At 46.2% G+C, this 27,460-nt stretch overlaps 1 protein-coding gene and 1 pseudogene across 2 annotated transcripts; one reads left to right on the forward strand and one right to left on the reverse strand.

The window, feature by feature from the left end:
- The first annotated feature begins 2,815 nt into the window (after nucleotides 1–2,815).
- LOC136475954 (SWI/SNF complex subunit SWI3B-like) lies at nucleotides 2,816–6,977 on the forward strand (annotated as a pseudogene).
- Nucleotides 6,978–7,507: 530 nt separating this feature from the next.
- On the reverse strand, nucleotides 7,508–27,106 carry LOC136475956 (uncharacterized). 2 transcript variants are annotated; one of them, XM_066473608.1, is made up of 9 exons: nucleotides 27,047–27,106; nucleotides 11,063–11,248; nucleotides 10,808–10,937; nucleotides 10,648–10,728; nucleotides 9,986–10,167; nucleotides 9,520–9,615; nucleotides 9,332–9,425; nucleotides 8,508–8,621; nucleotides 7,508–8,336 (listed from the first exon to the last, which is right to left on the reverse strand). In XM_066473608.1, exons 2-9 carry the CDS (start codon nucleotides 11,210–11,212, stop codon nucleotides 8,233–8,235), a joined length of 951 nt encoding a protein of 316 aa, XP_066329705.1. In that variant the 5' UTR covers nucleotides 11,213–11,248; nucleotides 27,047–27,106; the 3' UTR covers nucleotides 7,508–8,232. The 2 variants fall into 2 exon arrangements, with proteins under 2 accessions (XP_066329705.1, XP_066329706.1); XM_066473609.1 differs by lacking the exon at nucleotides 27,047–27,106 and having other exon boundaries at nucleotides 7,508–8,621; nucleotides 11,043–11,143.
- Nucleotides 27,107–27,460: the final 354 nt, after the last annotated feature.

The raw sequence follows: 27,460 nt of genomic DNA on the forward strand, positions 1-27,460 counted from the left end.
CGTTTTTTTTTTTTACGGAGGGTGTAACTTTTATATATATATATATATATATATATATATATATATATATATATATATATATATATATATATATATATATATATATATATATATATATATATATATATTTTGTATATAGAATGCACCTAGGCTGGCGGGCACATCAACTTGGAGCAACCAGCGCGCCCAAGCGAATACATGCATGCATGGAATTTTTTGTTGGTTCGAATATTTGAAACAAATTTTCTCTTAAACTGTAACCCCGAGTGACAAACCGTTTGTTGCATCCGACTCAATAAAATATTCTGAGCAAAACTAGATCTAATATGGATATATTTTTTATCCTTTAAACGAATTGCATATCAATATACTACCTATTGCAACTCTGTCTACCACCTAGTTACAACTAGTTATAACTCTGTGTATTATATGCATTTGGTCACTATAATCACGTCAAGTTGCAATTCTGAGTTGAAATCATATCTGAGTAGCAACTGTATTTGAAAAAAAAACTTCATCAAATACAGCATTTATTGCAACCAGTGCTAAATACGCTACAGCCAAATTGCAATTGAATTGTAGAGGTGCTTGCAACTCATAGTACAACATATTGCAATTACATATTTGAAAAAAAAAACTTCATCAAATACAGCCTTCATTGCAACCGGTGCTAAATACGCTACAACCAAGTTGCAATTGTGTTGTATAAGTGCTTGCAACTCATAGTACAACATATTGCAATTACGTATTTAAAAAAAAACTTCATCAAATACAGCCTTCATTGCAACCAGTGCTAAATACGCTACAGCCAAGTTACAATTGTGTTGTAGAAATGTTTGCAACTCATAGTACAACATATTGCAATTACGTATTTGAAAAAAAAACTTCATCAAATACAGCCTTCATTGCAACCAGTGCTAAATACGCTACAACCAAGTTGCAATTGTATTGTAAAAGTGCTTGCAACTCATAGTACAACATATTACAATTACGTTTTGAAAAAAAAACATCATCAAATACAGGCTTCATGGATCTCGTTTTGTTAAACATATTTTTTTCAACAACCTATTTCAAACGGAACTAAAATCGGATATATGGTTTAGAAGATATCGCACTTTTTCGTTTTGAATCAACAAAAAATTCCCTGCATGCATGCTTCCTGGTGGATGGGTTGATCAGTTAGGTGGCATCACGTAGTTGGTTGTCTCCATTTAGTTTTGCATGCAGGAGCGTGGACTTACCTCGCGCTCGCCGCGCTCCGCGCGTCTCGCGTGTCGGATGCACTCGCTTCACAGAATGCACCCAGGTGCATTTTAGCCTGGTAAGGCTATTCTACAGCTGGCCATAGAATAACTTATTCTATTGCTACCTTGATTTACGATAATATTTGTACCAATTTACGACAACATGAATATGCATTTACGATACTCGTGTTACTACAACTCACGGTGATATTTACCATAATGTTATAGTAAATCACTTAGTAAAGAGTTACTATAATCTCGTAAATTAGAATAGTAATTATCGTAACTCAAAGTGGCCATAGAATAAATTATTCTATGGCCAGCTATAGAACAATAGTTATATATATATGTATATGTATATATATATATATATATATATATATATATATATATATATATATATATATATATATATATCAAATACGTCATATGATATTTATATTTATTATGGTAATTATTAGCGTATTAGAGCATGGTCGCAATGATAATAACACGTTTTAATAGTTTATCATGTGTCATGTGTGACTATCCTTTATATTTGAAATTTAACATTATAAAAATAAAATAAACATTATAAACGAAGGAGCGGAAGTAGCTGCGGCTGGCTACGCTAGATAGTATGACATGAAATAAAGTGAAAGTGGCTCTATTTAATGCCTATAGAACTCTCACGACATTCACTAAAACTGGTCTTAGGGTTACTTAGCCATGCTAGTGCATTTCGAGCTACTTTGAGAGGCATCATGTTGTTCCTCCGGCTCAAAATTCGAGACCTAGTACTACTACTATCTTAGAGCAACTCTAATAGCTAGTTATAAGTTAGTATTAGATGTCACGCGAAGAAAAGATGTCAAAACCCCTTTGAGCTAAGCTATCTACACGTGTCAATGCATAAAAGAACACAACTCGTCTAAGGGAGTGTTCGGCTGGCCTAATAAGCCATCTTATTTGTTGGCTTATAAGCCACGGTATAATATTTTTTCTCTAAAAAACCAGCCATACAAATCAGTACCAGCGGCTTTTCGACCAGCCGAACACTCCCTAAGAGGCCCTTACTGTTTGCTTTGCTTGTGGGATACTTATTAGGAAATATCTAAAAGCATCTTCAAGAGTTTCTAAAATACACTCCCAATCTTTGTTTTTGTAAGATTGAAAAAAAAACTTCCTAAAAAAAGATTGAAAAAGCTGCTCTCTAACGACTCCCTATTTGAACTCCTAACCTTTTTACACACTTGGTAAAATAAAATAATTGCTGATGTATCGATTGGCTAATCTGGATGTGGAAGGACATGGAGAAAAATAAGAGTAGGACAATGTTCCAATACAAATATATAAGAGAAAGAAAGTGTAAAAATAGTTAGAGTGATTGAAAATAGTGTAGGATTTCTAATATAAAATTGCCTTCTATGTTTAGGAGTGAGATTTTAAAAGAAATTCGAGGAACAAAAATATGCTCCTAACTTTTTTTATCTTAAAAACGCATTAATTTATCAATTGGTGTTTGTAACTACCGGAGATGCTGGGACCCTGTCAAAAAAAAAAAAAACTGAAGGCCCAATGCATACGCGGTAAGCCCAATACACGCGCACAAGTCTCTTCTTTTATCGAACCCAGCCCATCGACCGCGTTTCCGCCTCTCCTTCTCCCCTTCCGCCTCCGATGACCACAACGGCGACAACGACGGCGACGGTGACGGTGACGGCGGCGGCGGCCACAGCCAACTTCGTACCTACACCAACACCGCCGCATCCACGCCCCGCCGCGCCACCTGCTCTCCGGGCGCCTTCCACCCTGGGTCCCGTCAAGTCAGAGGCTCCTCCCACCCCCTCGTCCTCTACCGCCACCGCCGCCGGAGCGGAGGATCCATCCTACATCATCACTGTTCCTAGTTATTCAGGTAAACAAACCCGTGCCTTAGCACCGCGCTTCTACCTCTTGTGGTGGCTAAAACCTGGAACCCTAATCGGGGCTTCCCCTCGCAGCGTGGTTCTCGTTCGACTCCATCCACGACACGGAGCGCCGCCTCCTTCCGGAGTTCTTCGAGGGGGAGGCCGCGGCGGCGTCCGGGTGCCGGGGCCCGCACGCGTACAAGTACTACCGCGACTCCCTGATACGGAGGTTCCGGGCGCGGCCGGGTCGACGGCTCACGCTCACGGAGGCCCGGAGGGGCCTTGTTGGCGATGTTGGCTCAGTCCGCCGCGTCTTCGATTTCCTTGAGGAATGGGGCCTCATCAACTACGGTGCTTTGCCATCGGGGTCAAAGCAAGCGAAAGAGAAGAGGGAAGAGGCCGCGCAACAGTCCTCGTTGCCTTCTGGGGCAACTGTACCCAGGAAGCTCTGTACCTGGTGCCGCACCGTGTGTGGGCTTGCTTACTACGCCTGCGACAAGGTGAGTGTTTTTGAATTGTGGATTTGGTATATATGTACCACTGCATAAATTTTCCGTAGGGATATAGTATCACTGCATCAATTTTCTGCTGCAGATATAGATTTGGTAACACGAATCAAACATTTAGGTCCGAATAGAACTATCTTAACTCATTAATGTGACTATTTGGGATGGGCTACACCAATTAGGGCAGTTGCAGTGCAAAAGTATTTTGTCTTTGCTGGCAACATTAAGATAAATTGAGTTGCCAAAATCTGCATCTTTGGTTTCTCATGGTATGTAACGAAAGGAGCAATAGTTCTGTGGTTATAAGTTCAGCCATGTATCAAGAAATTCATTTGCGCGGGGTTGGATGTGTTCCTGCCTTCTTGGTTGGTCCTATGGTCCATGTTATCTCCATTGACATGTCTCCTGGGAAGGGTAGGACAGGTGAGCGGACTACCTTTTGAAAACAAAGATCCCATGTAATATATATAAGCATATTTTGCTCTGACAATTGTCATATTTATTTGCTTCTGAATTTTGAACTGAGGTCACAGTGCAACTTCTGTGCACAAAATCACCTGTAAATATTGAAGTATTTGTCCTTATTGTTGTCAAGAAATGACGTTAAGACTGATGAGCAAATAATCTTGTTGATAAAAGGTGGCTAGATTTTGTTTCTTCTGAATATAGATTGGAAGTGTTTCATATCGCCCAATAGGCCTGGTTTTAGAACAATGCTCCTCATTTATGAACGTACAAAGTCATTCAGGCATTGGCGCGTTGATTCAGCTTTTGTAGTAGCCACATTTGTTTATTGCTTTTTTTGGAGGGTATGATTGTAGTCACTAGTCAGAACATCATGAACACTTTAGAATGAAGTCTGAAGTTAGACGCTCTGTACAGTTATTTTTCACCATCAAAGTAACGTGGACATGTGAAGGGCGGGCCTGGTGCAAGTGGTAGAGTCTTACCGCCTGTGACCGGAAGGTCCCGGGTTCGAGTCGCGGTCTCCTCGCTTTGCACAGGCGAGGGTAAGGCTTGCCACTTGACACCCTTCCCCAGACCCCGCACAGAGCGGGAGCTCTCTGCACTGGGTACGCCCAAAGTAATGTGGAGATGTAAACAATTCAGATCAAGTTCATGCCAATTGAAGTGAGCAACAAAGATCAGTTCAACTATTGTCATCGCTTGCCATTCTTACCATGTTGGCTGAAACTTTTTCATTGGCTTTTAAAATTTTTAATTTTAAGAGTTACTAAGTATGATCCTGTTAACCTTTTGCATGTGATCAGGCAGATATAAGTCTTTGTACTAGATGCTATGTAAATAATAACTACCGGCCGGGTCTGTCTCCTGCTAACTTCAAGAGAGTTGAAATTACTGAAGATGCAAAAGCAGATTGGACAGACAAAGAAACTCTTCACTTGCTTGAGGCTGTCTTGCATTATGGCGAAGACTGGAAAAAGGTGTCTGAACATGTTGGTAGTCGGTCAGAAAAAGACTGTATTGCGAGATTTATACGGTTACCTTTCGGAGAACAGTTCATGGGACCCAAGGAGGATAGAATGGGATTTGAGAACAATGATGACAATTCTGATGAGCCTGGAGCAGATGTCTCAAAACGACTACATCTCACTCCACTAGCAGATGCAGGCAATCCGATTATGGCTCAGGTCTGTATCGTTGCTTTTTGCCCTGATGTTGGTAGCTGCTAGAGTACTTTTAAGCAGTATGCCATTTGCTTGGGCCTAGGAGCAAAGATGGCAGCGCAATACAAATCCTTTTTGTGATTAAAACTTAGGAGTCGTTGCATGTATAAGAATGTAACCTGTCAATTAGTCCTTTGCCCCTTTCTACAATGTCCTTGTTATTAGATGTATAGGTCACTTCCTCAAGTAGCCTTGGTTCCTTGCATGTATAACCCATATTCTTAACCTCGGAACAAAAGTGAAACACCGGGATAATATTAACAACCTTTGGCATACCATTCTCGAAACTGATCCCTGACTTAGGTGTGCACTGTGCACACAAATGTCTTACATTGGCCTGCTGGTGGCAGGCTTGTTTCATCAGCTTCCTTGTACTGTATTGTTGTTCACTTCGGATGTGTTGAATAACTGAGGGAGAATTCTGAGTAACTGAAAGTGTTTTCCCAGGTTGCATTTTTATCAGCCATTGTGGGTTCCGATGTTGCCTCAGCTGCAGCGCAAGCAGCTATTTCTGCACAATCCCGTGTTGACCTAAATGACGGCGAGATTGAAACGTCAATAAATAGCACCAAGGAAGAAGGTATCAGCTCTGGTCTCTACATATTTGGCCTATTCTTTTGCAACTTCTTCCAGTTGAACTATTCATAAGCGTATCCTTTGCACATCAACGTGCAAAATGCAAGCAATGTCGACAGTGATGGCTAATGGAAGTTTGAATGTTGTATGGATGCAAATAACATTCTATAGGGAATAATACGCTCAAGCATACACGTTTATTATTATAGCATTGTGCCATGTGCAAATAATAGTATATGGACCTGTACCTGAATTATTTGTGCATATGAACAGCATCCACTGTTAAAATGCATCCTGCTCACCTCACACATGCCATACTTCTTAGCTGCCAACTTTAATGCCCTCTTCAGAATCATCTCACACAAATGGGCTCTCAGTCAACGATTTGCTGAAAGAGGTGGCTGCTAATGCACGAGCACAACTTGAGAAGGAACGGAACAGCATAGAGCAATCTTTATCAAACATAGTAGATGTCCAGGTACCAACACTCAAGTTTGGGATAACTACTTACAAATTGATGTATAATATATACTGACTGCTTGTCCATATCATCCCTTGTGTCATGTGTGACCTTTTCAGATGAAGGAAATCCAAGATAAAATATGCCGGTTTGAACAGGAGATGCTGATGGAGAAAGATCGGCAGCAGCTGAATTGTCTAAGGGGATCTACTTTTCACAGATCAATTGGCAGTCATGCAACATCAACAAAGGACTCCAGCTGTAGTCACAGAGTGCAAAGGTGATGAGAAGCCAAAGCCCGTGGTTAACATGAGTTGATTCGAGTAGATCCTCAGTTAGCATGATTCCGATGTAACACTGGAGCTGCGTTCATCCGCAACTGCTGGCGATAGGATTGGAACTAATTTATATGCTACAAATAGGTCAGTATTTGTGTTAAATTTGCCATCCCTTTACGTTTTTGCACATTGAGCTCAACTCCACAGAGGCCTGGAGTGCGAGGGCAAGTGTCTCTATGTACGTGTGTATGATGATGACGACTACCGGTTAGTGCAAAGACAGTTTGTTAAAGAGAAACCGAAATAGCAACTTGCACCGTGCCGGTCCAACAGCTACTGATGTTTTTGGAGTTCCTTCGTGTTCGTTCAGTATGCTGTCAGACGGCCATAACGATAATGGACTGTATTTTTCTTTGATGTTAAAAATATTTTATTAGCACAATGCCAGCAACATAATGTTACTATTTTTTTAAGTACTGATGAGTAGTATGTTTGTGCCCTTGTTACGGCTCCAAATAAATTACATGCATACAAAAGCACAGCTGTACGTTACAGAGCCAGAGAATTCCTTTTTCAGCTATCAACCCGTGTAAACTGGGGGCCTGTTCGTTTGAACTTATCAGTCGGCTTATTAGCTATAATCTACAGTATATAATTTACAGTATTTTTTTCTTACAACAACACAGCTTCAGCCGGCTTATGTATCAACCGAACAGAGCCTGGATAACCAAACCAATAATTAGCCTGTTCGGCTGGGCTTATACGATCGTGGATTATAAGCTGGAACATTATTTTTCTCTCACATCAAACCAGCCAACAGTAAATAATCCATGATTGTTTATGACGAAACGAACAGACTGAATATTTATATTGGGCTGGTCTGGAAGCAAACCGTAAACCGCCGAATTCGGCAGATCGGCCCTACGCGCCTGCTGTGCCCCTCTGCTGCACTATTGCCTTCTATTTACACCATCACACCAATATTTATGCAAGCTACGCTCTTGCCACTGCATGAAAAAGAAAAGAAAACGCATCCACATGAAGCGGGCATAACATAGAGGCAAATTCAGACCTGAGGCATTCCCATGGTATTCCGAATGTTCCCAACCACGGCACAAACTTAAGAATGACATCACAGTCACAACTGACACAGCCTAGAAGTTACAGTGGTGCTTCTGGTGCGGCCGTGTGGGGGCATCATCAACCGATGCTTCAAATGAATAATAACTGAACGTTGTGAGCGAAAACTGAATTCGCACACCTTTCCAGAATCCAGAGTTACACAATGCTTGACTGCTTGTGCGCTAACACATTGATATCTGCATGACTGCATGTGGCACAACCGTGTATTTCGATCCATAATATCCAGTCTCTGTGTTGCCAGTTGATTCACCTGCCACAGTTTAATCTAACATTACACTGTTATAGGACATTCCATAGCACAACAGTGCTAATTCTAGTTCAGCTCCCATTTCTTGACCCAAACATCCACCACAAAAATGTTTGATGCCACACTAGTCTCCAGTAAAATACCAGATATGGCAGACTAATTAAGCCGGTTTACTCCATTGTTGGACAGTGTCAGCCTCTCTCAGGATAGCTCAGATATGACCCTCTCGCACTTCTCTTCCAAAATCTTCACGGCTTCTGTGAACAACACCTCTGGGGGCAGAGCTCCGGTGGACTCCATGGTGACTAGCGAGGAAAACACAATAGCCAACACGGAGAATTAGAATGTTGCGGTGGACGTACAGTGCCACAGTGCTATCGTATCGGAAAAACTTCCGTTCTGTGATGCAGCTGTCCAGCTATGAAGGCGCAATAATGAAAACATTTTACTTAAGGAAAGATAACCGAGTTCTTTACATATGAAGTGGTCTCTAACACGTCGCAGTTCGACTTGATTCCCATTTGGTCCCATGACACATTCTCTACAGAGTGTGCATGCCCTTGGTTTTGCAACAACTGCCCTCTTTCCACCTGTGAAAACAGTTTGGAAGGGTTAATGTGAATGGCAGATCGATCATAAAAAAGCTTGGAGTCATTATAGAAGACTAAATCCCCAACAGTTTGTGCAATGGACATCCAGGTCAGTGTTACAGAAGTTGCTTTTGATCCTTAGCCCTTAGCATCAAGTGTTCTAATACAGTTTCCAAATGAGAACTAAGAAAACCTGGGATAGTACATTTCTTCTAATTCTCCTTGGTTTTGTTGTGCAAACTTCCAAACAATACCCATCAGAAACTTTGACTAAAACAGCGGTTGATACTGGTTAAGAATTTCAAATGCTTCAAACAATCAACTTGCTCCAACAATCAATATATAAGATCTTGCTGACTGCTACCAAAGCTAAATACCGAGTCTCTGACTCCCTTTGCTACCTCAAGTTCAGCCTCTTAAAAAAAGAAAGGGAAAGAGAAATTACTCCAGTGCATTGTGGAGTCCTAAGCCAAGCTAATAATGTGAGGAGAGGTAGAGGTAGACCGAAATTGACATGTGGGGAGACAATAAAAAAATATTTGAAAGCTTGGGATATACCTAGAGATCTATGTTTGAATAGTAGTGCTTGGAAAGCAGCTATTGATGTGCCTGAACCGTGACTAGGGGCTCTTGGTGGGTTTCAACTCTAGCCTACCCCAACTTGTTTGGGACTGACAGGTTTTATTGTTGTTGTTGTAAAGAGAAATTACCATTACCCAGGTCTTCAATGTCAAAAACATTAATTGGGCACTTCTTTACTAGCTCCTCTGCATCACCACCTTCAGTTTCTTTGAGAATAACAACCTACATGATAATATAGCAATATAGAATCAGGACACAAGCAATGGATACAGTTATTCACCATCTTGTTGTAAATGCGCTAGTTAAACAATTTTACCTCAGGGAGCATTCTGTACCAGGCTGTAGCAACTGGAGACCACTTGGCATGAACTTTCCCAACTCCCTTAACAGCATGTGCCTCGAGCTCAATAGCCTATAAAAGAACAAATTAAATTACAAAGTACAATTACCCCAATGGAAATGATTCTTAGAGAAAAAATAACTGGTATAATGGACAAATTATCTTTACAAATTTTAAATCTGGCATGCACACAAAGTCACACAATGAATTCAAATCACCAACATAGTTTATTTCTATGATATGAGTTAAGGAAGCTGTTCGTGAAAAAGCTATTGGCTGCATACATTAAAACTCCGCAATTTCCACTGGACTCCATTTTTACCATGTGGACTCATTCATGCAACAAAGTATCTTAATCAAAATATTGAATCAAGAAGTGCAAAAGATGTAGGTACACCTAGTCATATCACAACGGTGCCAAGAAAACAAGTCACACAGCTACCTGTCCTGGCCCAAGCCTGGCAATAGTAATATCTTTAAACTTCACACCGAGAGGCTTTTCTAAGATCTCCTTTTGGCTTTGACTGAAGGAAGTGAAAGTCTTCTGTTTGTCCCCAGACTGCGCAGGGGCTGCCATGCTTAATTGGCTACCTTCTGGTAGCCACTCTAGTTCACTAGATTTCACTGTCACAGACAACCAAGCAGTCAACACTTACAAGTTACACTACTAGAAAATCTCAACCATCCTTCTCCGGAAATCTGGTTTATGCTGACAAGAAAAGAGAAATATAAGGAGGCAAAGGATCATATTTCAACTACCACAGTTTTTTTTTCTTTTAGCAACAATTATTTAATGACAAAGGCTTTGTTGTTGTTGTTGTTGTTGTAGCAACAATTATTTAATGACAAAGTGCGTAAGATGCCAACTTGAGGTAAGCAAAACCCATTAACAAGGAAACTACAAATGGAAAGTTTAACTTGTCACTACAGTACACTTAGTAAATCGTTTATTACATGTCACATAAGTACAGATGAGTTTAACTGTGCTTTCCAATTTGAACAATGAGATATTCTTCCAATAAGGCAACATGGGGCATGGAATTTCATTTTGAAAGATGACAGGAATATGTACTCAGCAGGCATTGCAGGAAGATAAGGGCATACCTGTAATTCGTTGAGAACCCTTTGGACATGAAACATGCAGTTTATAAACAATAGTATTCCTTTCATTTGGGACATCATTTTCTGTGAAAATAGAAAGGAACAATAGGATGGCTCTTATGTTAAATGTATAGGTGAAGCTAGAGCAATTGAAGTTACTTACCTGAGATATAATCAAAAAGCCTTGGATCTGCATGAAGTGGAATAAGTCCTAGTCTATGTGAAAGAACCTCATCTGCTATAACTGAGGTGTTGTCAACCATGAATATTTTCTCAATTGCCATAGTAGGAACCTGCTAGTTCAGAGGAAGCATTAAATTAAGCACTTATTGATACAGAACTCCGATACATATGAAGTGCTAAAATAAAGAAGAAAGTTCTTGGATATCTTATCGTACACATGAAAACATGCAAATACCTCTGCGATGAGGATTGTTAGGAATGCATTAGCTATTGATGCATCAATACCAATCATATCAAACTCCATATCATCTTCAGTGAGACGATTTATTTCAATTTTGAAGTTCTTGCAAAACTTCTCCACTGACACGCTATTATCAACTCCCATAGCAGCAAATGCACCCGAGTGTTGGATCCCTTGAGTCTTTTAAACATACAAGAGAAACATAAAATGTAATATATGAGACCAATAATAGAAATGAATGAAGTTCATATCAATAAAGAGGAAATTATTTCACAAAAATAATAAAGCAAAACAAATACAAACAATTTCCAGCATGTATTCAAGGAATAAATTTCAACAAGACAAAAAAAATCAAGCTTAAAATATCAGTAAGAATGAAAATGATTATTTTCACAGAGAATTTGTGTGCATAGTGTAACAACCCAAAAATCCATACACTAAAAATACCAACTACAAAATTTTTCTTAAAACTCCCATGCGATGATGAGTGTCATGTATAGTAACCCAACCTAAGAGATGCATTAGGTCTAACCCCAACCCAAGTTAACACATAAGCATGGCATGTCATTAGTTAATTGTGTTTATTTAAATTCTAACAAATAAAAGTGTTGCATACATTGATTATTCAAAATGTGATTTGGATTTCCAATTGAGTTATGATATGCTTAACAACTCCAATGAATATGGTGCACCAATTTGGAATCCAAATTTAAAAACCAAATTTGAATTCAAATCAAGGAAGAAGAAAAAGAAAAAGGGAAGAAGAAGGCCTCGCAGGCTCGGCCTGCTCGGCCCGCGCCAGCCAGCCAGCCCAACCGGCCTGCCAACCCCCTTCTCGTCCTTCCCAGCACTGCGCACGCGGCCCACGAGCCGTCCAGCACAGCCCGCGCGCCCTTCCGCTTCGCCTGCTGTCGCTGCCCTGCTAGGCCCCACCCTGTCAGCCTTCCCCTGTTCATCTTCTCCACTGCCACGCTCAACCGCCCAGCAGCGACCAAGAGCCGACCGCGGTGGTAGGGGCGGGCCAGGGGATCACGCCCTGGGGCATGACCCTGTCCCCCTTGCGCCGCGCCCACTGCAACCCCGCACCACCGTCTGATGCGGTGCACACGCCTCCACCGCACGAGGCCTAGCCGCCATGGGAGGCATGGTGCTCGGCTATAAAGCTAGCCCGCACGCCGCTCACTCCCGGCGCCTTAGCCTCTCCCTCAGCCTCCGCCGCTGCTTGGTGGCCCAGCAGCCTGCACCAGCACCTGAGAGTAGAGGGCCGAGAAGGAGATTGTGAGGAGGATCGGAGCCCCCGCGTCGCTGCCGAAGTCGCCAGAGCCGAGGCCGACGCCGTCGTCGTCATCACGGTCGCAGGTCGGCACTGCACGGCTTCCGGAGCTACACGACCGCAACTCGTCACTGCACCGCCATCCCCTCTTCCACAACATCTACGGTGAGCCCCCGGTTCTTCCCTTGCTCGCCGTCGGACCCTGCTACTCCGGCCATGGCGCTCCATACCGTGAGCGCGTAGGCCAAGGCCATCCCCGGTCTCTAGGCACACAAGCACAACACACTCACGCGCACGTCGTGACCACCTCCGAGCCCTTGGATGCTGTAGACCCTCCAAGCCCCACGGACGCCGAAGCAGAGCACGCATGCCATGCTCACGACGCCGCCGCCATGGCGCAGCCACCACCGGAGCACCCGACCACCTTGCTAGACTAGAACGTAGCCGCGTAGACCAAGTCGACGATAGTCAGCCGCAGCCCCTTGGCCAGAGCACCAGACCACCTCTGAGCACCAGATCACTGGTCCGAGCACCAGACCACTGGTCCGAGCACTAGACCACCGGCCAGAGCACCAGACCACCGTGGCCAGTACCGCTGGGAGCGCCTGGCGCCTCCCTGACTCGCCCGCCCTGTTCGCTGGAGCCACGGGAAACTCATGAGCCCCGCCAAACACGCTCTTGGCCACCACCACAGCCTGACCATGCCACACCGACGAGCGCCGCCACGCCCAGCCGCCGACCACCGTGGCTGATGCTCTAGAAAGCCCTGGCCACCACTTAGAGTCCACCACCGTGTACGCCGAGGCTCGGCGGAGCCTTTCTCCTCCTCAATTGGGCACCAACGCCTACGGCAAGGCTCGCCGACGAGGCACACCGCCGGCGGGAGCACGGCCGTGGAAGAAACAGAGGAGAAGGGGCGAGTTGAGCAGCGCAGCCCTGCACTCGGTGCACGTGAGCCGGGCCGAGGGAAAAGACGGTGGACTCGGTCCACCATGGACCCTGCCTTAGGTCTATGGACCGTGAACATGGGTCCACCGTGAGCCACGCTCACGCTCACAGCCTGGAAACGAAGCCCAGTAAAGGCTCAAGGACGTGACGTGGCAGCACCACAGCATGCCACGTGGCAGGCCAAGCCCGGCCCAGATCCAGTCCTGTCCAGGCCCAGTCGAGACCCGGCCCGTATTGACCGTTGACCGGTCAACGTTGACCGTTGACCTGGCCCCACATGTCAGTAGCACAGACGCTCTGGACCCACATGTCAGATGCTGACGTCACACGGTACCCACACGTCAGAAGCCAACCCAGCCAGGGTGACGTCATGCTGACGTCACGATGACATCAACTGTTGACGCCAGCAGCCCTGGCCCCACACGTCAGTGACCCTGACCGTTGACCGTAGACCGTTGACCGTTGACTAACCGTTGACTGACGTTGACTTTGACCGGACCCACCTGTCAGTGACCCAAAAGCCCTGGTCCCACCTGCCGGATTGATGACGCTGATGACGTCATGCTGACGTCAGCTGGACCCCACCTGTCAGCTCGGAACCGAGACGATGACGTCATGCGGACTTCATGCTGACGTCAGCATGCCACGTGAACCAGTCACACCATGACACGTGTCAGCCCAGGATTAATTCAGCCTTTATCCAATTTTAGAAATGATTTAAACTTCAGAAATTCATAACTAATTCATACAACGTCGGAAAAATACGAAACCAGGACCAAAATTCATCTAAAATCAAGCTCTACGCAATGAACCCATGTTTGAGTGCATTTGGCTCTTTTGAATTTCCATTGCTTCTTTGTGCTATTCTATAGACGTCGCTAACGTGACTATAATGCGAACGATGCAGACTCAGAGGAGAACTTAACGGACGAGGACCATGAGTACCGTGAGGAGAACGGAGATGACTACACTAAAGGTGCCACATCCCACCCAATCTCGTAGCACCTATTACGCATGGCTAACATAGAACTGCTATCGGTTTACTTTACTGCTACAGTCATATTATGATAGGACTCGCATGGTAGTATGCTTACTTGAAGGCATTTACCTTGACGCAACCTTACCCCTGCATACCCTGCTATTAGGCTAGACACACGCTTACTGCTATATATTTCATTACTTATACTTCTACTACGCTTATACTACGTGCGTGGTGGAAACTAGTGTTACCTGGACTATAGGGAAAGTGCTGCGTGTGTGACTTGGGTGTGTGGAGGGTGAGGGTTGTGTCGACCAAGTTGGAGTATACGACGAGCCTAGGGCAAGTCTTGCTATGGGATGCTACCTGGGCACCCCTGAAAATGGATACCTGTGGTGGGTAAATGGTATATGAGGTGGTCCTGGGTGTGAACCTGTAATGGGAGGAGCCCGGGATAGAGGTGCTGTGGTGGCACAATAAATGGAAACCCTGATGAAGACATTCTAGCTTGGTCAACCCTAAGGACTTACTAGTACTCAGATTCACCGGGAAGCCTTACGTACCACTCGCCCTATATGGTGTGGGACGGCTGGACTACTTGGTAGGATATTGCCACTACTGCTAGGATGATAGCGGATAGTGTAAGAAGGTACGGGGCACGGAGGATTCCCCCACACCCTTTCGAGACTTCATGGAGACCTTGTGGACCCGACTCATGACTCACAGTTTCAGCCACACCAGACTTGACTTGGGGTGAACTAGGGCTGAATGGTAGAGTGGCATTATCCTAGGCTAGCAAGCGGCCGAAATCAGCCTAGTTGACGACGGTCAGCGAGGAAGGCAGATCTTGTGGTTATGTAAAACCTCTGCAGAGTGTATGGTTGATCGATCGATACATGTGCCGACTTATCGGCTATGGACCTTTCCTGGGTTTCGCTTAAACTGGATTGTGAGATGAGTCATTCTTCTTCCCCCGTGAGAGAGAGTCGGTCGTAGCCAGGGGCTATGGGCCTTGAGACAGTGCCGAGAGGGAGTTGGCCTGTCGACTAAGCGAGGGTATGGTAATGGAATAGAGATGGTGGTATATCGATCCCAGGATCGAAACCTGGCTCGAAAAAGGGAATGGAGTGGAATGTGTGTGGGAATGGTGTTAAAACTTGACAAACTATTATTATTTACTTGATATGCTAATGCATAGGAAACTCCAGCTTTATAGGTTCCTTTGACTATGTCCAACTTGCATCCAATTTCCACAAAGCAATGCTCATAGGGATGGGAGTGGCCAGTACAAATCGTACTGATAAATTTTGGCACACAGGTTCTGCTGAGGAGTATAGCTCCGAGAAGTTTGATGGATGAGGGGTTCATGCCTACGCTCGAGTTTGGCGATCTTATCTTCAAGCTGTTCTGAATGAATGCTACTTTTGATTTCGCCAATGCGGCGATGTAATAATTTACGTAATTCTGCACTATTTGTACTATGATATTATCGTTGTATGGATGTGATATTCGACTGAAATTTGGGTAATATGGCCTACAACGGTCTTATTACACTTCGACTGCTGTGGATTTCCCTTCGTAGAAATCGGGGTGCTTCAGTTGGTATCAGAGCCATACTTGACCTTAGGACGAAACCCTTAGAAATAGACGATAGAATAGGACGTGAACTAGCCCTTCTTTCGGTTATATACCGACCCTGCATTTACCTTTATGCAAGGCTTATCTAATATGGACCTGCTAACACCTGATTCCTTAAAACATGCAGATGGTAACTGAACGTCGACTGGCCACCTCTAGGACCGCTACCTCTAGACCACGCCAAGCTTACCTTTGACCTACGTGAGCTCGGGGGTTTTGCACAGACCCTCTGCCGAGTTCTCATCACGATAGGTGTCCCCGACGAGCTTGTCAAGGTCACCTGCACCGGAAGCTAGCTCAGGAAGGAGGAATCGAAGGACCGATTGTCACCTCAGTCGAGTTCCTAGCTAGCACTACCTTACCTTCTGTCCTAGCTTCCACCGAGTTAACTATAGAGGACACAGTCGAGGAAGGGACTGCGAGCTATCTCACACAAGGCACTTCGTAGAGTGATGAGGGACCACTACGAGCACCTGAAGACGACCAAGTTCATGTCTACTTCCCCATGCCCTCGACCTCAGCCTTACCCCTAGCGAGCAGAGTTTCATAGCCAGTAGAGTTATCCTTGCCAAGGAGGATAGATGCCTTCGTGTCTCAGCTATTCACCTACTGGAGTAGGACAGGTACGTGACCCAGTTGGAGCAGAGGATACGTCAGGACCAGGCCCTTCAGTGGGAGTACCAGGAGCGAGACTCGCAGGGAGCACAGGAGCGAGCTAGTCTACTGGAGACAGTTGCCAAGCTACAGGACGAGCTCAACCATCGTGAAGAAGTCCACAGAGCCAAGGTCGCTGACTTATAGGACAAAGCAGCCGACCTAGGCAACATGAACTGCTACCTCGATAGCAAGGTCTTGGAGTTGTAGAGAGAGTTGGACGACAAGAAGGCCGAGTTCAACCGTAGAGGAGACAGAGAGAGATCCAAGGGGATTGATATGCTGAAGATCCAATCTCGGAACAAGACCCTGACTCAGGAGCTAGAGGACTTCAGGAAGAAGGCTGTTCGCAACCAGGGTCACCTGATTGAGGCACTTAGGTAGACCGAGTACCTACAGGACAAGTGTGAGAGGACATGGCAGGCTTGGCAGAAGTCTGACAGGAAGCGCCTCAGGGAGATGAAGGGTATGTGGGATCAGCTACCCAAGGAGGTTCGTAGCAAGACTAAGCCTAGGATAGAGGAGTTTGAGTTAGCCCCGACTCGCCTCAACCTAGACGCCTGCCCTACCCTACCTGGAGCCAAGCCTACTGAGGAGCTCGCCGAGGCCTTGAAGTACGTGTCCCGACTTCACAAGTCAGACGAGGAGATCGAGATCGAGAACAGTCGTATCCCGGCTGCGGTGTACGAGTTAGAGTAGAATGACCCTGCGTGGTCATGAGTCATGTCAGTAGCTTCCGTAAGTTGTACCCCATGATGTACCCCTTATGAGATGTATTATGAGACATTATGCATAGTACGATTCTCGCACGTCTTCAAGTGTAGCTACTGGAGATGATGCTATGTAATAAAACCCATGTAATGAATGTTTTGGATCTTATTGCATCTTATGGATCTTATTGCTTCTTTGTAATGAGTGTTGGATAGTATAAATGTTTTTCTTTAAATCGTCAAAATCACGTAATCATATTGAATTATAAGCACTTATGGTACAAGCACTTAAATTCTCTATGATCCGTGTTGCAGATGCTGAACCGCTGATCTAATCGCCTAATGAACCGTGGACGTGCGCCCACCCCTAAACCAGCTGAACCAAATGGGGGACATGGTGGCAACAACCGTGGTCATGGCCATGGCCATGGATGTGGAGGGATACCCTTCCACCTGGAGAATAGTCCGCCCATGAGGAGAACATTCCACCACCACCACCACCGAACCTGGCATAAGTGATGGCACAATAGACCCTAGCTTCTTGCAGCTCTTATTGAAGGAGCAAATCGTCGCCAGGGAGGTCAGCAGAATGACTTCCAAAGGAAGCTAGAGGGATTCCTGAAGCTAAGGCCACCTACCTATGATGGCACCGACCCTGATCCTGCTTGTAGCCAATGACTGGCTCAAGGAGATGGAGAAGAAGCTTGACCTCACTACTTTCACCGACGATGAGTGTGTTGGAGCAGCCGCACACCAGCTCACAGGTGCAGCACGCGCCTGGTGGGACAGTTTTAGTGATTCCCATGAGGACCCTGCCAACATCTCATGGGATGAGTTCACCGAAGCATTCACTGAGTATCACATTCCCAAGGGTATCATGGAGGCCAAAGCTGAGGAGTTCCGCAACATCAAGATGGGAAAGGACAGGGTGACTGAGTACACTACTCATTTCACCAATCTTCTTCACTATGCACCTTCCTATGTTGTGAACTCTGAGAAGGAGAAGCTATACTATTACCGCAAGGGACTTAACCCTGCACATCAAGCTGAAGTTTGGCGGTATTGAGAGTAACACGTTGCGTGCTCTGGTGGATCGCTGCATCCAGATCGAGAAGGACCGTGCTGAAGCTAGAGAAGAGTATAGGGAGAGGAAGCATAAGCCTGAGGAGTCTCTCCGTGGTCGTGATCGCAAGAGGTTCCGCAGAGATGCACCATCCAGGGAACGCTCTCGCCACAACAGGGATGACAACCCTAGATCGAGTAGGGGAAGTGGAGGCTACACCGCCAAATACTCTCGCCCTACTTAGGATCATTACACCCGGGACCATTACACTTAGGACCGCAACACTCAGGATCACGTTCAACCGTCCCCGCTCAGCGAATGAACGCCCAGCACAGAACCGCTCCTGCACCAAGCACTAGAAACTGGAAGGCACCCACGCCAACCCCTACAGGCGGTACGCCTTTCACCTGCTTTCGCTTGTGGCCAACTAGGTCACAAAGCCACTGAGTGCCCTCAGAACTCAGCTGCTCAGAAGTCTCAGTTCAAGGGATCTGCTACCCGTGGACGTCTCAACCATCTGGACGTCGAGGAAGCACAGGCTGCCCCTGACTGTGGTGTACGGTATGTTTTTAGTTAATGGCAATACTGCATCAGTTCTATTTGACTCTAGAGCAACTTGTTCTTACATATCATCCAAGTTTGCACAGAGAACATGACCTGCCTGTAACCCCACGTGAAAAGCCTATCATCACCATGCTCACCTTTAGGAGACCTAAAGTGCACCCACAGTCTATAAGGGAGTGAGTCTTACCATTGAGGGTCTTATCTTTAAAGCCGACCTAACCCTGCTTACCTTCCACTAACCTAGATGTCATCTTAGGTATGGATTGGTTAACCATTCACCGAGGTATCATATCATGTTCACCTAGATATGTCCAAGTGACCCACCCATCAGGCCAAGTCATTAGATGTGAACCCCAGTCTAGAAAGTCTACCTCTATCTTGTGTGCCCTTAAAGCGAGTTCAGAATCACAGAAAGAGGAGAAGACAGTTCATGATGTGCCTAGTGGTCAGAGACTATCCCGATGTATTCCCTGAAGAATTATCGGGTATGCCACCAGACCGTGATGTAGAGTTCATCATTGATCTTTTGCCGGGAACAGGACCCATTGCCAAGAGACCCTATCGCATGTCAGTTGATGAACTGGCCGAGCTCAAGAAACAGCTTGATGAGCTCATCTCGAAGGGATATATCAGACCCAGTGCTTCACCCTGGGGATCCCCTATTTTGTTTGTTAAGAAGAAGGATGGCTCAATGAGAATGTGCATTGATTACCGGAACTTGAACACAGTCACCATCAAGAACAAGTACCCTCTACCGAGGAATCGATGATCTGCTTGATCAGCTTCGAGGTGCCAAGTATTTCTCCAAGATTGATCTCAGATCCGGCTATCATCAGATGAAGATTCAAGAGAGTGACATCCCGAAGACAACTTTTGTGACGAGGTATGGGCAGTTTGAGTTCACCGTGGTGTCCTTTGGACTCACGAACGCTCCCACATACTTTATGAACATGATGAATAAGGTTTTCATGGATGATCTGGATAAGTTCGTGGTGGTATTCATTGATGACATCCTTGTCTATTCATCCATCGCTGAAGAACATAAACATCATCTGAGAACGGTGCTTGAGAAGCTAGCCCAACATCAGCTCTACGCAAAGTTCAGCAAATGCGAAGTTTTGGCTACAGGAAGTTGCCTTCTTAGGCCATGTACTATCAGCTGAAGGTGTCGCAGTTGACCTAGCCAAGATTGAAGCCTGTGAAAGAGTGGGATCAACCCCGTAATGTGACAGAAATCAGAAGTTTCTTGGGATTGGCTGGATATTATCGCCGATTCATTGAGAACTTCTCCAAGATAGCCCGTCCAATGACCAACCTTCTGAAGAAGACTAAGGAGTTTGAATGGACGCCCGCGTGCGAACAAAGCTTCCAGGAACTGAAACTGAAGCTTACCACAACTCCTGTGCTAGCATTGCCTGATATCAGCAAAGATTTAGTGGTCTATTGTGATGCATCCTGTCAAGGACTTGGTTGTGTACTGATGCAAGATGGGAGAGTGATAGCATATGCTTCTCGACAGTTGAAAGGAACACTGAGAACCGTTACCCTACTCATGATCTCGAGTTAGCAGCAGTTGTGCATGCCTTGAAGATCTGGAGACACTACTTGATAGGCAATAAGTGTGATATCTATACGGATCACAAGAGCTTGAAGTACTTTTTCACTCAGGAAGATCTAAATATGAGGCAACACCGATGGCTAGAATTGATCAAGGACTATGACCTAGAAATTCACTATCATCCAGGAAAAGCTAATGTAGTCGCAGATGCTCTCAGTCGCAAGAGTTACTATCACGCCTTGATCACTGAATCCGTACCACCTGAGCTCAAGGAAGAGATTGATGATTTCCAACTTGAGATACTACCGCATGACTTGTTGAATGAGCTCCGCATACAGTATGATCTCACAGATCGCATCCGTCAAGCTCAGAAAAGTTGTGAAGAGATTGAATATCTTCAGTGGTCTGATGAAACTAGGCTACAAGACCAACCACCAGGAAGATGAACAAGGAACCATCTGGTTCAAGAATAGAATCTGTGTTCCATCTGACCCGGTACTACGAGAGGAAATTCTGTCAGAAGGCTCATGATTCCAAGTACTGTGTTCACCCTGGAGGTTCAAAGATGTATCAAGACTTGAAGAAACACTTCTGGTGGAAAGGCATGAAGACAGACATTGCAGGACATGTGGCATGATGTGACACCTATAATAGAGTCAAGGCTGAACATCAAAGGCCTGCAGGTTTGCTGAAGTCTCTTGACGTTCCCGAGTGGAAATGGGAGAACATATATATGGATTTCATAGTTGGATTGCCCCGTTCATAGAAAGGCAATGATTCCATCTGGGTGATTGTCGGTCGTTTGACCAAGATTGCTCACTTTGTACCAGTTAAGACCAAGACCAATGCCAAAAAATTAGCGGATCTATATGTTGAGCATATTCTCAGACTGCATGGAGCTCCCTCTAGCATTGTATCTGATCGTGGTCCTCAGTTTGTGTCCCGATTCTGGGAAGCTCTACACAAGTCCATTGGAACCAAACTTGATTTCAGTACTGCTTATCACCCACAGACAGATGGACAGACAAAACGAGTAAATCAGATCTTAGAAGACATGCTTCGCGCTAGTGTACTAAATTATGGCTCTGACTAGGGAGAAATGCCTACCCTATGTAGAGTTCTCTTACAACAACAGCTACCAAGCCAGTATCAAGATGTCGCCATTTGAAGCTCTATATGGCAGACCTTGTAAGACACCTTGATGTGGTCCCAACCGGGAGAAAGATCGTTCTTTGACTTCGCCAAGATTCAAGATGCCGAAGAAGGAGTTGCTCAAGTGAAGGAGAACTTGAGAATTGCTCAAAGTTCGATACAAGAGCTATGCTGACAAAAGGAGAAGAGAACTTGAGTTCAATGTGGGAGATTTCATCTATTCAAGGTATCCCCGCTACGTGGAACTGTCAGATTCTATGTGAAAGGAAAGCTTGCCCCTAGATTTGTTGGCCCATACAAGATTTGCAAGAGGATTGGAAAGCTCGCCTACAAACTTGAGCTACCCGAGGAATTGATAGGTGTACATCCCGTATTCCATGTCTCACAGCTACGCAAGTGTTTGAGAGTGCCCGATGAAGTAATCCCGACTGGTACACTTGACATTCAAGATACACTTGAGTATAAAGAACATCCTATCAAAATTCTGGGAAGAGATACCAAAGAGACCCGAAGCAAAACTATTCCTATGTGCAAGATCCAATGGAGTAATCACACAGAGAGAGAAGCAACATGGGAGAAAGAGTCTGACCTCAGCTACGATATCCTTACCTCTTTGAAGAGTACGTTACGCTTTAATCTCAGGGACGAGATTCTGTTAAGGGGGTAGGACTGTAACAACCCAAAAATCCACACACTAAAAATACCAACTACAAAATTTTTCTTAAAACTCCCATGCGATGATGAGTGTCATGTATAGTAACCCAACCTAAGAGATGCATTAGGTCTAACCCCAACCCAAGTTAACACATAAGCATGGCATGTCCATTAGTTAATTGTGTTTATTTAAATTCTAACAAATAAAGTGTTGCATACATTGATTATTCAAAATGTGATTTGGATTTCCAATTGAGTTATGATATGCTTAACAACTCCAATGAATATGGTGCACCAATTTGGAATCCAAATTTAAAAACCAAATTTGAATTCAAATCAAGGAAGAAGAAAAAGAAAAAGGGAAGAAGAAGGCCTTGTAGGCTCGGCCTGTTCGGCCCGCGCCAGCCAGCCAGCCCAACCGGCCTGCCAACCCCCTTCCCGTCTTCCCAGCACATGCGCGCGGCCCAAGAACCGGCCCAGCAAGCCCGCGCGCCCTCCGCTCGCCTGCTGCCGCTGCCCCGCGGGCCCCGCATGTTAGCCCTCCTGTTCATCTTCTCCACGCCACGCTCAACCGCCCGCACGACCAAGAGCCGACCGCGGTGGCAGGGGCGGGCCAGGGGGTCACGCCCGAGGCATGACCCTGTCCCCCTTGCGCCGCGCCCACGCAACCCCGCACCACCGTCTGATGTGGTGCACACGCCTCCACCGCACGATGCCAGCCGCCATGGGAGGCATGGTGCTCGGCTATAAAGCCAGCCCGCACGCCGCTCACGCCCGGCGCCTTAGCCTCTCCCTCAGCCTCCGCCGCCGCTTGGTGGCCCAGCAGCCGCACCACACCAAGAGTAGAGGGCTGAGAAGGAGATCATGAGAGGAGGATCGGAGCCCCCGCGCGCTGCCGAAGTCGCCGGAGCCGAGGCCGACGCCGTCGTCGTCATCACAGTCGCGGGTCGGCACTGCACGGCTTCCGGAGCTACACGGCCGCAACTCATCACTGCACCGCCATCCCCTCTTCCACAACACCTACGATGAGCCCCCGGTTCTTCCCCTGCTCGCCGCCGGACCCTGCTACTCCGGTCATGGCGCTCCATACCGTGAGCGCGTAGGCCAAGGCCATCCCCGGTCTCTAGGCACACAAGCACAGCACACTCACGCGCATGTCGCGACCACCTCCGAGCCCTTGGACGCTGTAGACCCTCCAAGCCCCACGGACGCCGAAGCAGAGCACGCACGCCATGCTCACGACGCCGCCGCCATGGCGCAGCCACCACCGGAGCACCCGACCACCTCGCTAGACTAGAACGTAGCCACGTAGACCAAGTCGACGATAGTCAGCCACAACCCCTTGGCCAGAGCACCAGACCACCTCCGAGCACCAGACCTCCAGTCTGAGCACCAGACCACCGGCCAGAGCACTAGACCACCGTGGCCAGTACCGCTGGGAGCGCCTGGCGCCTCCCTGACTCACCCGCCCTGTTCGCTGGAGCCACGGGAAACTCACGAGCCCCGCCAACACACGCTCTTGGCCACCACCACAGCCTAACCATGCCACACCGACGAGCGCCGCCACGCCCAGCCGCCGACCACCGTGGCCGATGCTCTAGAAAGCCCTGGCCACCACTTAGAGTCCACCACCGTGTATGCCGAGGCTCGGCGAAGCCTTTCTCCTCCTCAATTGGGCACCAGCGCCTACGGCAAGGCTCGCCGACGAGGCACGCCGCCGGTGGGAGCACGACCGTGGAAGAAACAGAGAAGGGGCGAGTTGAGCAGCGCAGCCCTGCACTCGGTGCACGTGAGCCAGGTCGAGGGAAAAGATGGTGGACTCGGTCCACCATGGACCCTGCCTTAGGTCTATGGACCGTGAACATGGGTCCACCGTGAGCCACGCTCACGCCCACAGCCTGGAAACGAAGCCCAGCAAAGGCCCAAGGACATGATGTGGCAGCACCACAGCATGCCACGTGGCGGGCCAAGCCCGGCCCTGATCCAGTCCTGTCTAGGCCTAGTCGAGACCCGACCTATATTGACCGTTGACCGGTCAATGTTGACCGTTGACCTGGCCCCACATGTCAGTAGCACAGACGCTCTGGACCCACATGTCAGATGCTGACGTCATGCTGACGTCACACGGGACCCACACGTCAGAAGCCAACCCAGCCAGGGTGACGTCATGCTGATGTCACGATGACATCAGCTGTTGACGTCAGCAGCCCTGGCCCCACACGTCAGTGACCCTGACCGTTGACCATAGACCGTTGACCATTGACTCGCCGTTGACCGACGTTGACTTTGACCGGACCCACCTGTCAGTGACCCGAAAGCCCTGGTCCCACCTACCGGACTGATGACGCTGATGACGTCATGCTGACGTCAGCTGGACCCCACCTGTTAGCTCGGAACCGAGACGATGACGTCATGCTGACGTCAGCATGCCACGTGAACCAGTCACACCGTGACACGTGTTAGCCCAGGATTAATTCAGCCTTTATCCAATTTCAGAAATGATTTAAACTTCGGAAATTCATAACTAATTCATACGACCTCGGAAAAATACGAAACCAGGACCAAAATTCATCTAAAATCAAGCTCTACGCAATGAACCCATGTTTGAGTGCATTTGGCTCTTTTGAATTTTCATTGCTTCTTTGTCCTATTCTATAGACGTCGCTAACGCGACTATAATGCGAACGATGCAGACTCGGAGGAGAACCTGATGGACGAGGACCGTGAGTACCGTGAGGAGAACGAAGACGACTACACTGAAGGTGCCACATCCCACCCAATCTTGTAGCACCTATTACGCATGGCTAACATAGAACTGCTATTGCTTTACTTTACTGCTACAGTCATATTATGATAGGACTCGCATGGTAGTATGCTTACTTGAAGGGCTTTACCTTGACGTAACCTTACCCCTGCATACCCTGCTATTAGGCTAGACACACGCTTACTGCTATATATTTCATTACTTATACTTCTACTACGCTTATACTACGTGCGTGGTGGAAACTGGTGTTACCTGGACTATGGAGAAAGTGCTGCGTGTGTGACTTGGGTGTGTGGAGGGTGAGGGTTGTGTCGACCAAGTTGGAGTATACGACGAGCCTGGGGCAAGTCTTGCTATGGGATGCTACCTGGGCACCCCTGGAAATGGATACCTGTGGTGGGTAAATGGTATATGAGGTGGTCCTGGGTGTGAACCTGTAATGGGAGGAGCCTGGGATAGAGGTGCTATGGTGGCACGATAAATGGAAACCCTGATGAAGACATTCTAGCTTGGTCAACCCTAAGGACTTACTAGTACTCAGATTCACCGGGAAGCCTTACGTACCACTCGCCCTATATGGTGCGGGATGGCTGGACTACTTGGTAGGATATTGCCACTACTGCTAGGTTGATAGCGGACAGTGTAAGGAGGTACGGGACGCGGAGGATTCCCCCACACCCTTCCGAGACTTCATGGAGACCTTGTGGACCCGACTCATGACTCACAGTTTCAGCCACCCCAGACTTGACTTGGGGTGAACCAGGGCTGAATGGTAGAGTGGCATTATCCTAGGCTAGCAAGCGGCCGGAATCAGCCTAGTTAACGACGGTCAGCGAGGAAGGCGGATCTTGTGGTTATGTAAAACCTCTGCAGAGTGTATGGTTGATCGATCGATACATGTGCCGACTTATCGGCTATGAACCTTTCCTGGGTTTCACTTAAACTGGATAGTGAGATGAGTCCTTTTCTTCCCCCGTGAGAGAGAGTCGGTCGTAGCCAGGGGCTACGGGCCTTGAGATAGTGCCGAGAGGGAGTTGGCCTGTCGACTGAGTGAGGGTATGGTAATGGAATGGAGATGGTGGTATATCGATTCCAGGATCGAAACCTGGCTCGGAAAAGGGAATGAAGTAGAATGTGTGTGGAAATGGTGTTAAAACTTGACAAACTATTATTATTTACTTGATATGCTAATGCATAGGAAACTCTAGCTTTATAGGTTCCTTTGACTATGTCCAACTTGCATCCAGTTTCCACAAAGCAATGCTCATAGGGATGTGAGTGACCAGTACAAATCGTACTGATAAATTTTGGCACACAGGTTCTGCTGAGGAGTATAGCTCCGAGGAGTTTGACGGATGCGGGGTTCGTGCCTACGCTTGAGTTTGGCGATCTTATCTTCAAGCTGTTCTGAATGAATGCTACTTTTGATTCCGCCAATGCGGCGATGTAATAATTTACGTAATTCCGCACTATTTGTACTCTGATATTATCGTTGTGTGGATGTGATATTCGACTGGAATTTGGGTAATATGACCTACAACGGTCTTATTACACTTTGACGCTGTGGATTTCCCTTCGTGGAAATCGGGGTCGCTTCACATAGCAGCAAATTCAATACTGCACTTAACAAGATAGAGAAAAAAAGATCAAGTAACTTGTTCGATCCTTTATCAGAAGAAAAATAGCACACAAACTTCATGGTGAAAAACAAATTAATTTTCCGTGTTCAGTGAAGTAATCAATTAAACGCATAATGTCAAAACATCTTTGCATCTATGTGAAACTAAGTTCCTATGCAAGATAAAGTTATCAGCACACTAAATTCATGCAAAAATCACTGAATATATCAAGCAGACAATTTCACCACAAAAATGTGCAAAGCTAGTCATGCAGGTGATCATGAGTAACAAATGCAAAGACATGAAAGAAGAGTAGCATAAAATGTGTGTTCATGAATGGGGGGGCATCATCATTGCAGACAACACGTGAACATGAAAGAAAAGTAGCATAAAAATGTGTACATGAATGGGGGCATCAGCGTTGCAGACAACACGTGTGCGCTGGAGTTCCAGGTAGTCTAGAAGCTTGGCCCTGTTTAGATTCCACCCAAAATCTAAAATTTTTTAAGATTTTCCGTCACATCAAATCTTACGGCACATGCATGAAGCATTAAATATAGATAAAAAGAATAACTAATTGCACAGTTTGCCTATAATTGGCGAGACGAATCTTTTAAGCCTAAATAGTCTATAATTGGACATTTTTTGCCAAATACAAACGAAAGTGTTACAGTAGCCAAAAGCCAAAAAAATTCGCATCTAAACGGGCCTTATTTTCTTGTTGATTGGGAACATTATCCACCTCCTTCTTAGATTTAGTCCCCTTCTTTGGCATATTGTCTTCCTTTCTATGCTTCTTCGTTCACTCTTGTTCCG

The sequence above is a fragment of the Miscanthus floridulus genome, chromosome 8 (genome assembly GCF_019320115.1).
Source record: "Miscanthus floridulus cultivar M001 chromosome 8, ASM1932011v1, whole genome shotgun sequence".
Lineage (NCBI taxonomy): Eukaryota > Viridiplantae > Streptophyta > Magnoliopsida > Poales > Poaceae > Miscanthus > Miscanthus floridulus.

Coding starts and splice junctions, on each gene's coding strand:
- LOC136475956 (XM_066473608.1), bottom strand. CDS start 11,212: ATGGGAGTTGATAATAGCGTGTCAGTGGAGAAGTTTTGCAAGAACTTC. Junction 10,168..10,647: donor GGGTTCTCAACGAATTACAG/GTATGCCCTTAT, acceptor TGTCTGTGACAG/TGAAATCTAGTGAACTAGAG. Junction 9,426..9,519: donor GGTACAGAATGCTCCCTGAG/GTAAAATTGTTT, acceptor ATTATCATGTAG/GTTGTTATTCTCAAAGAAAC.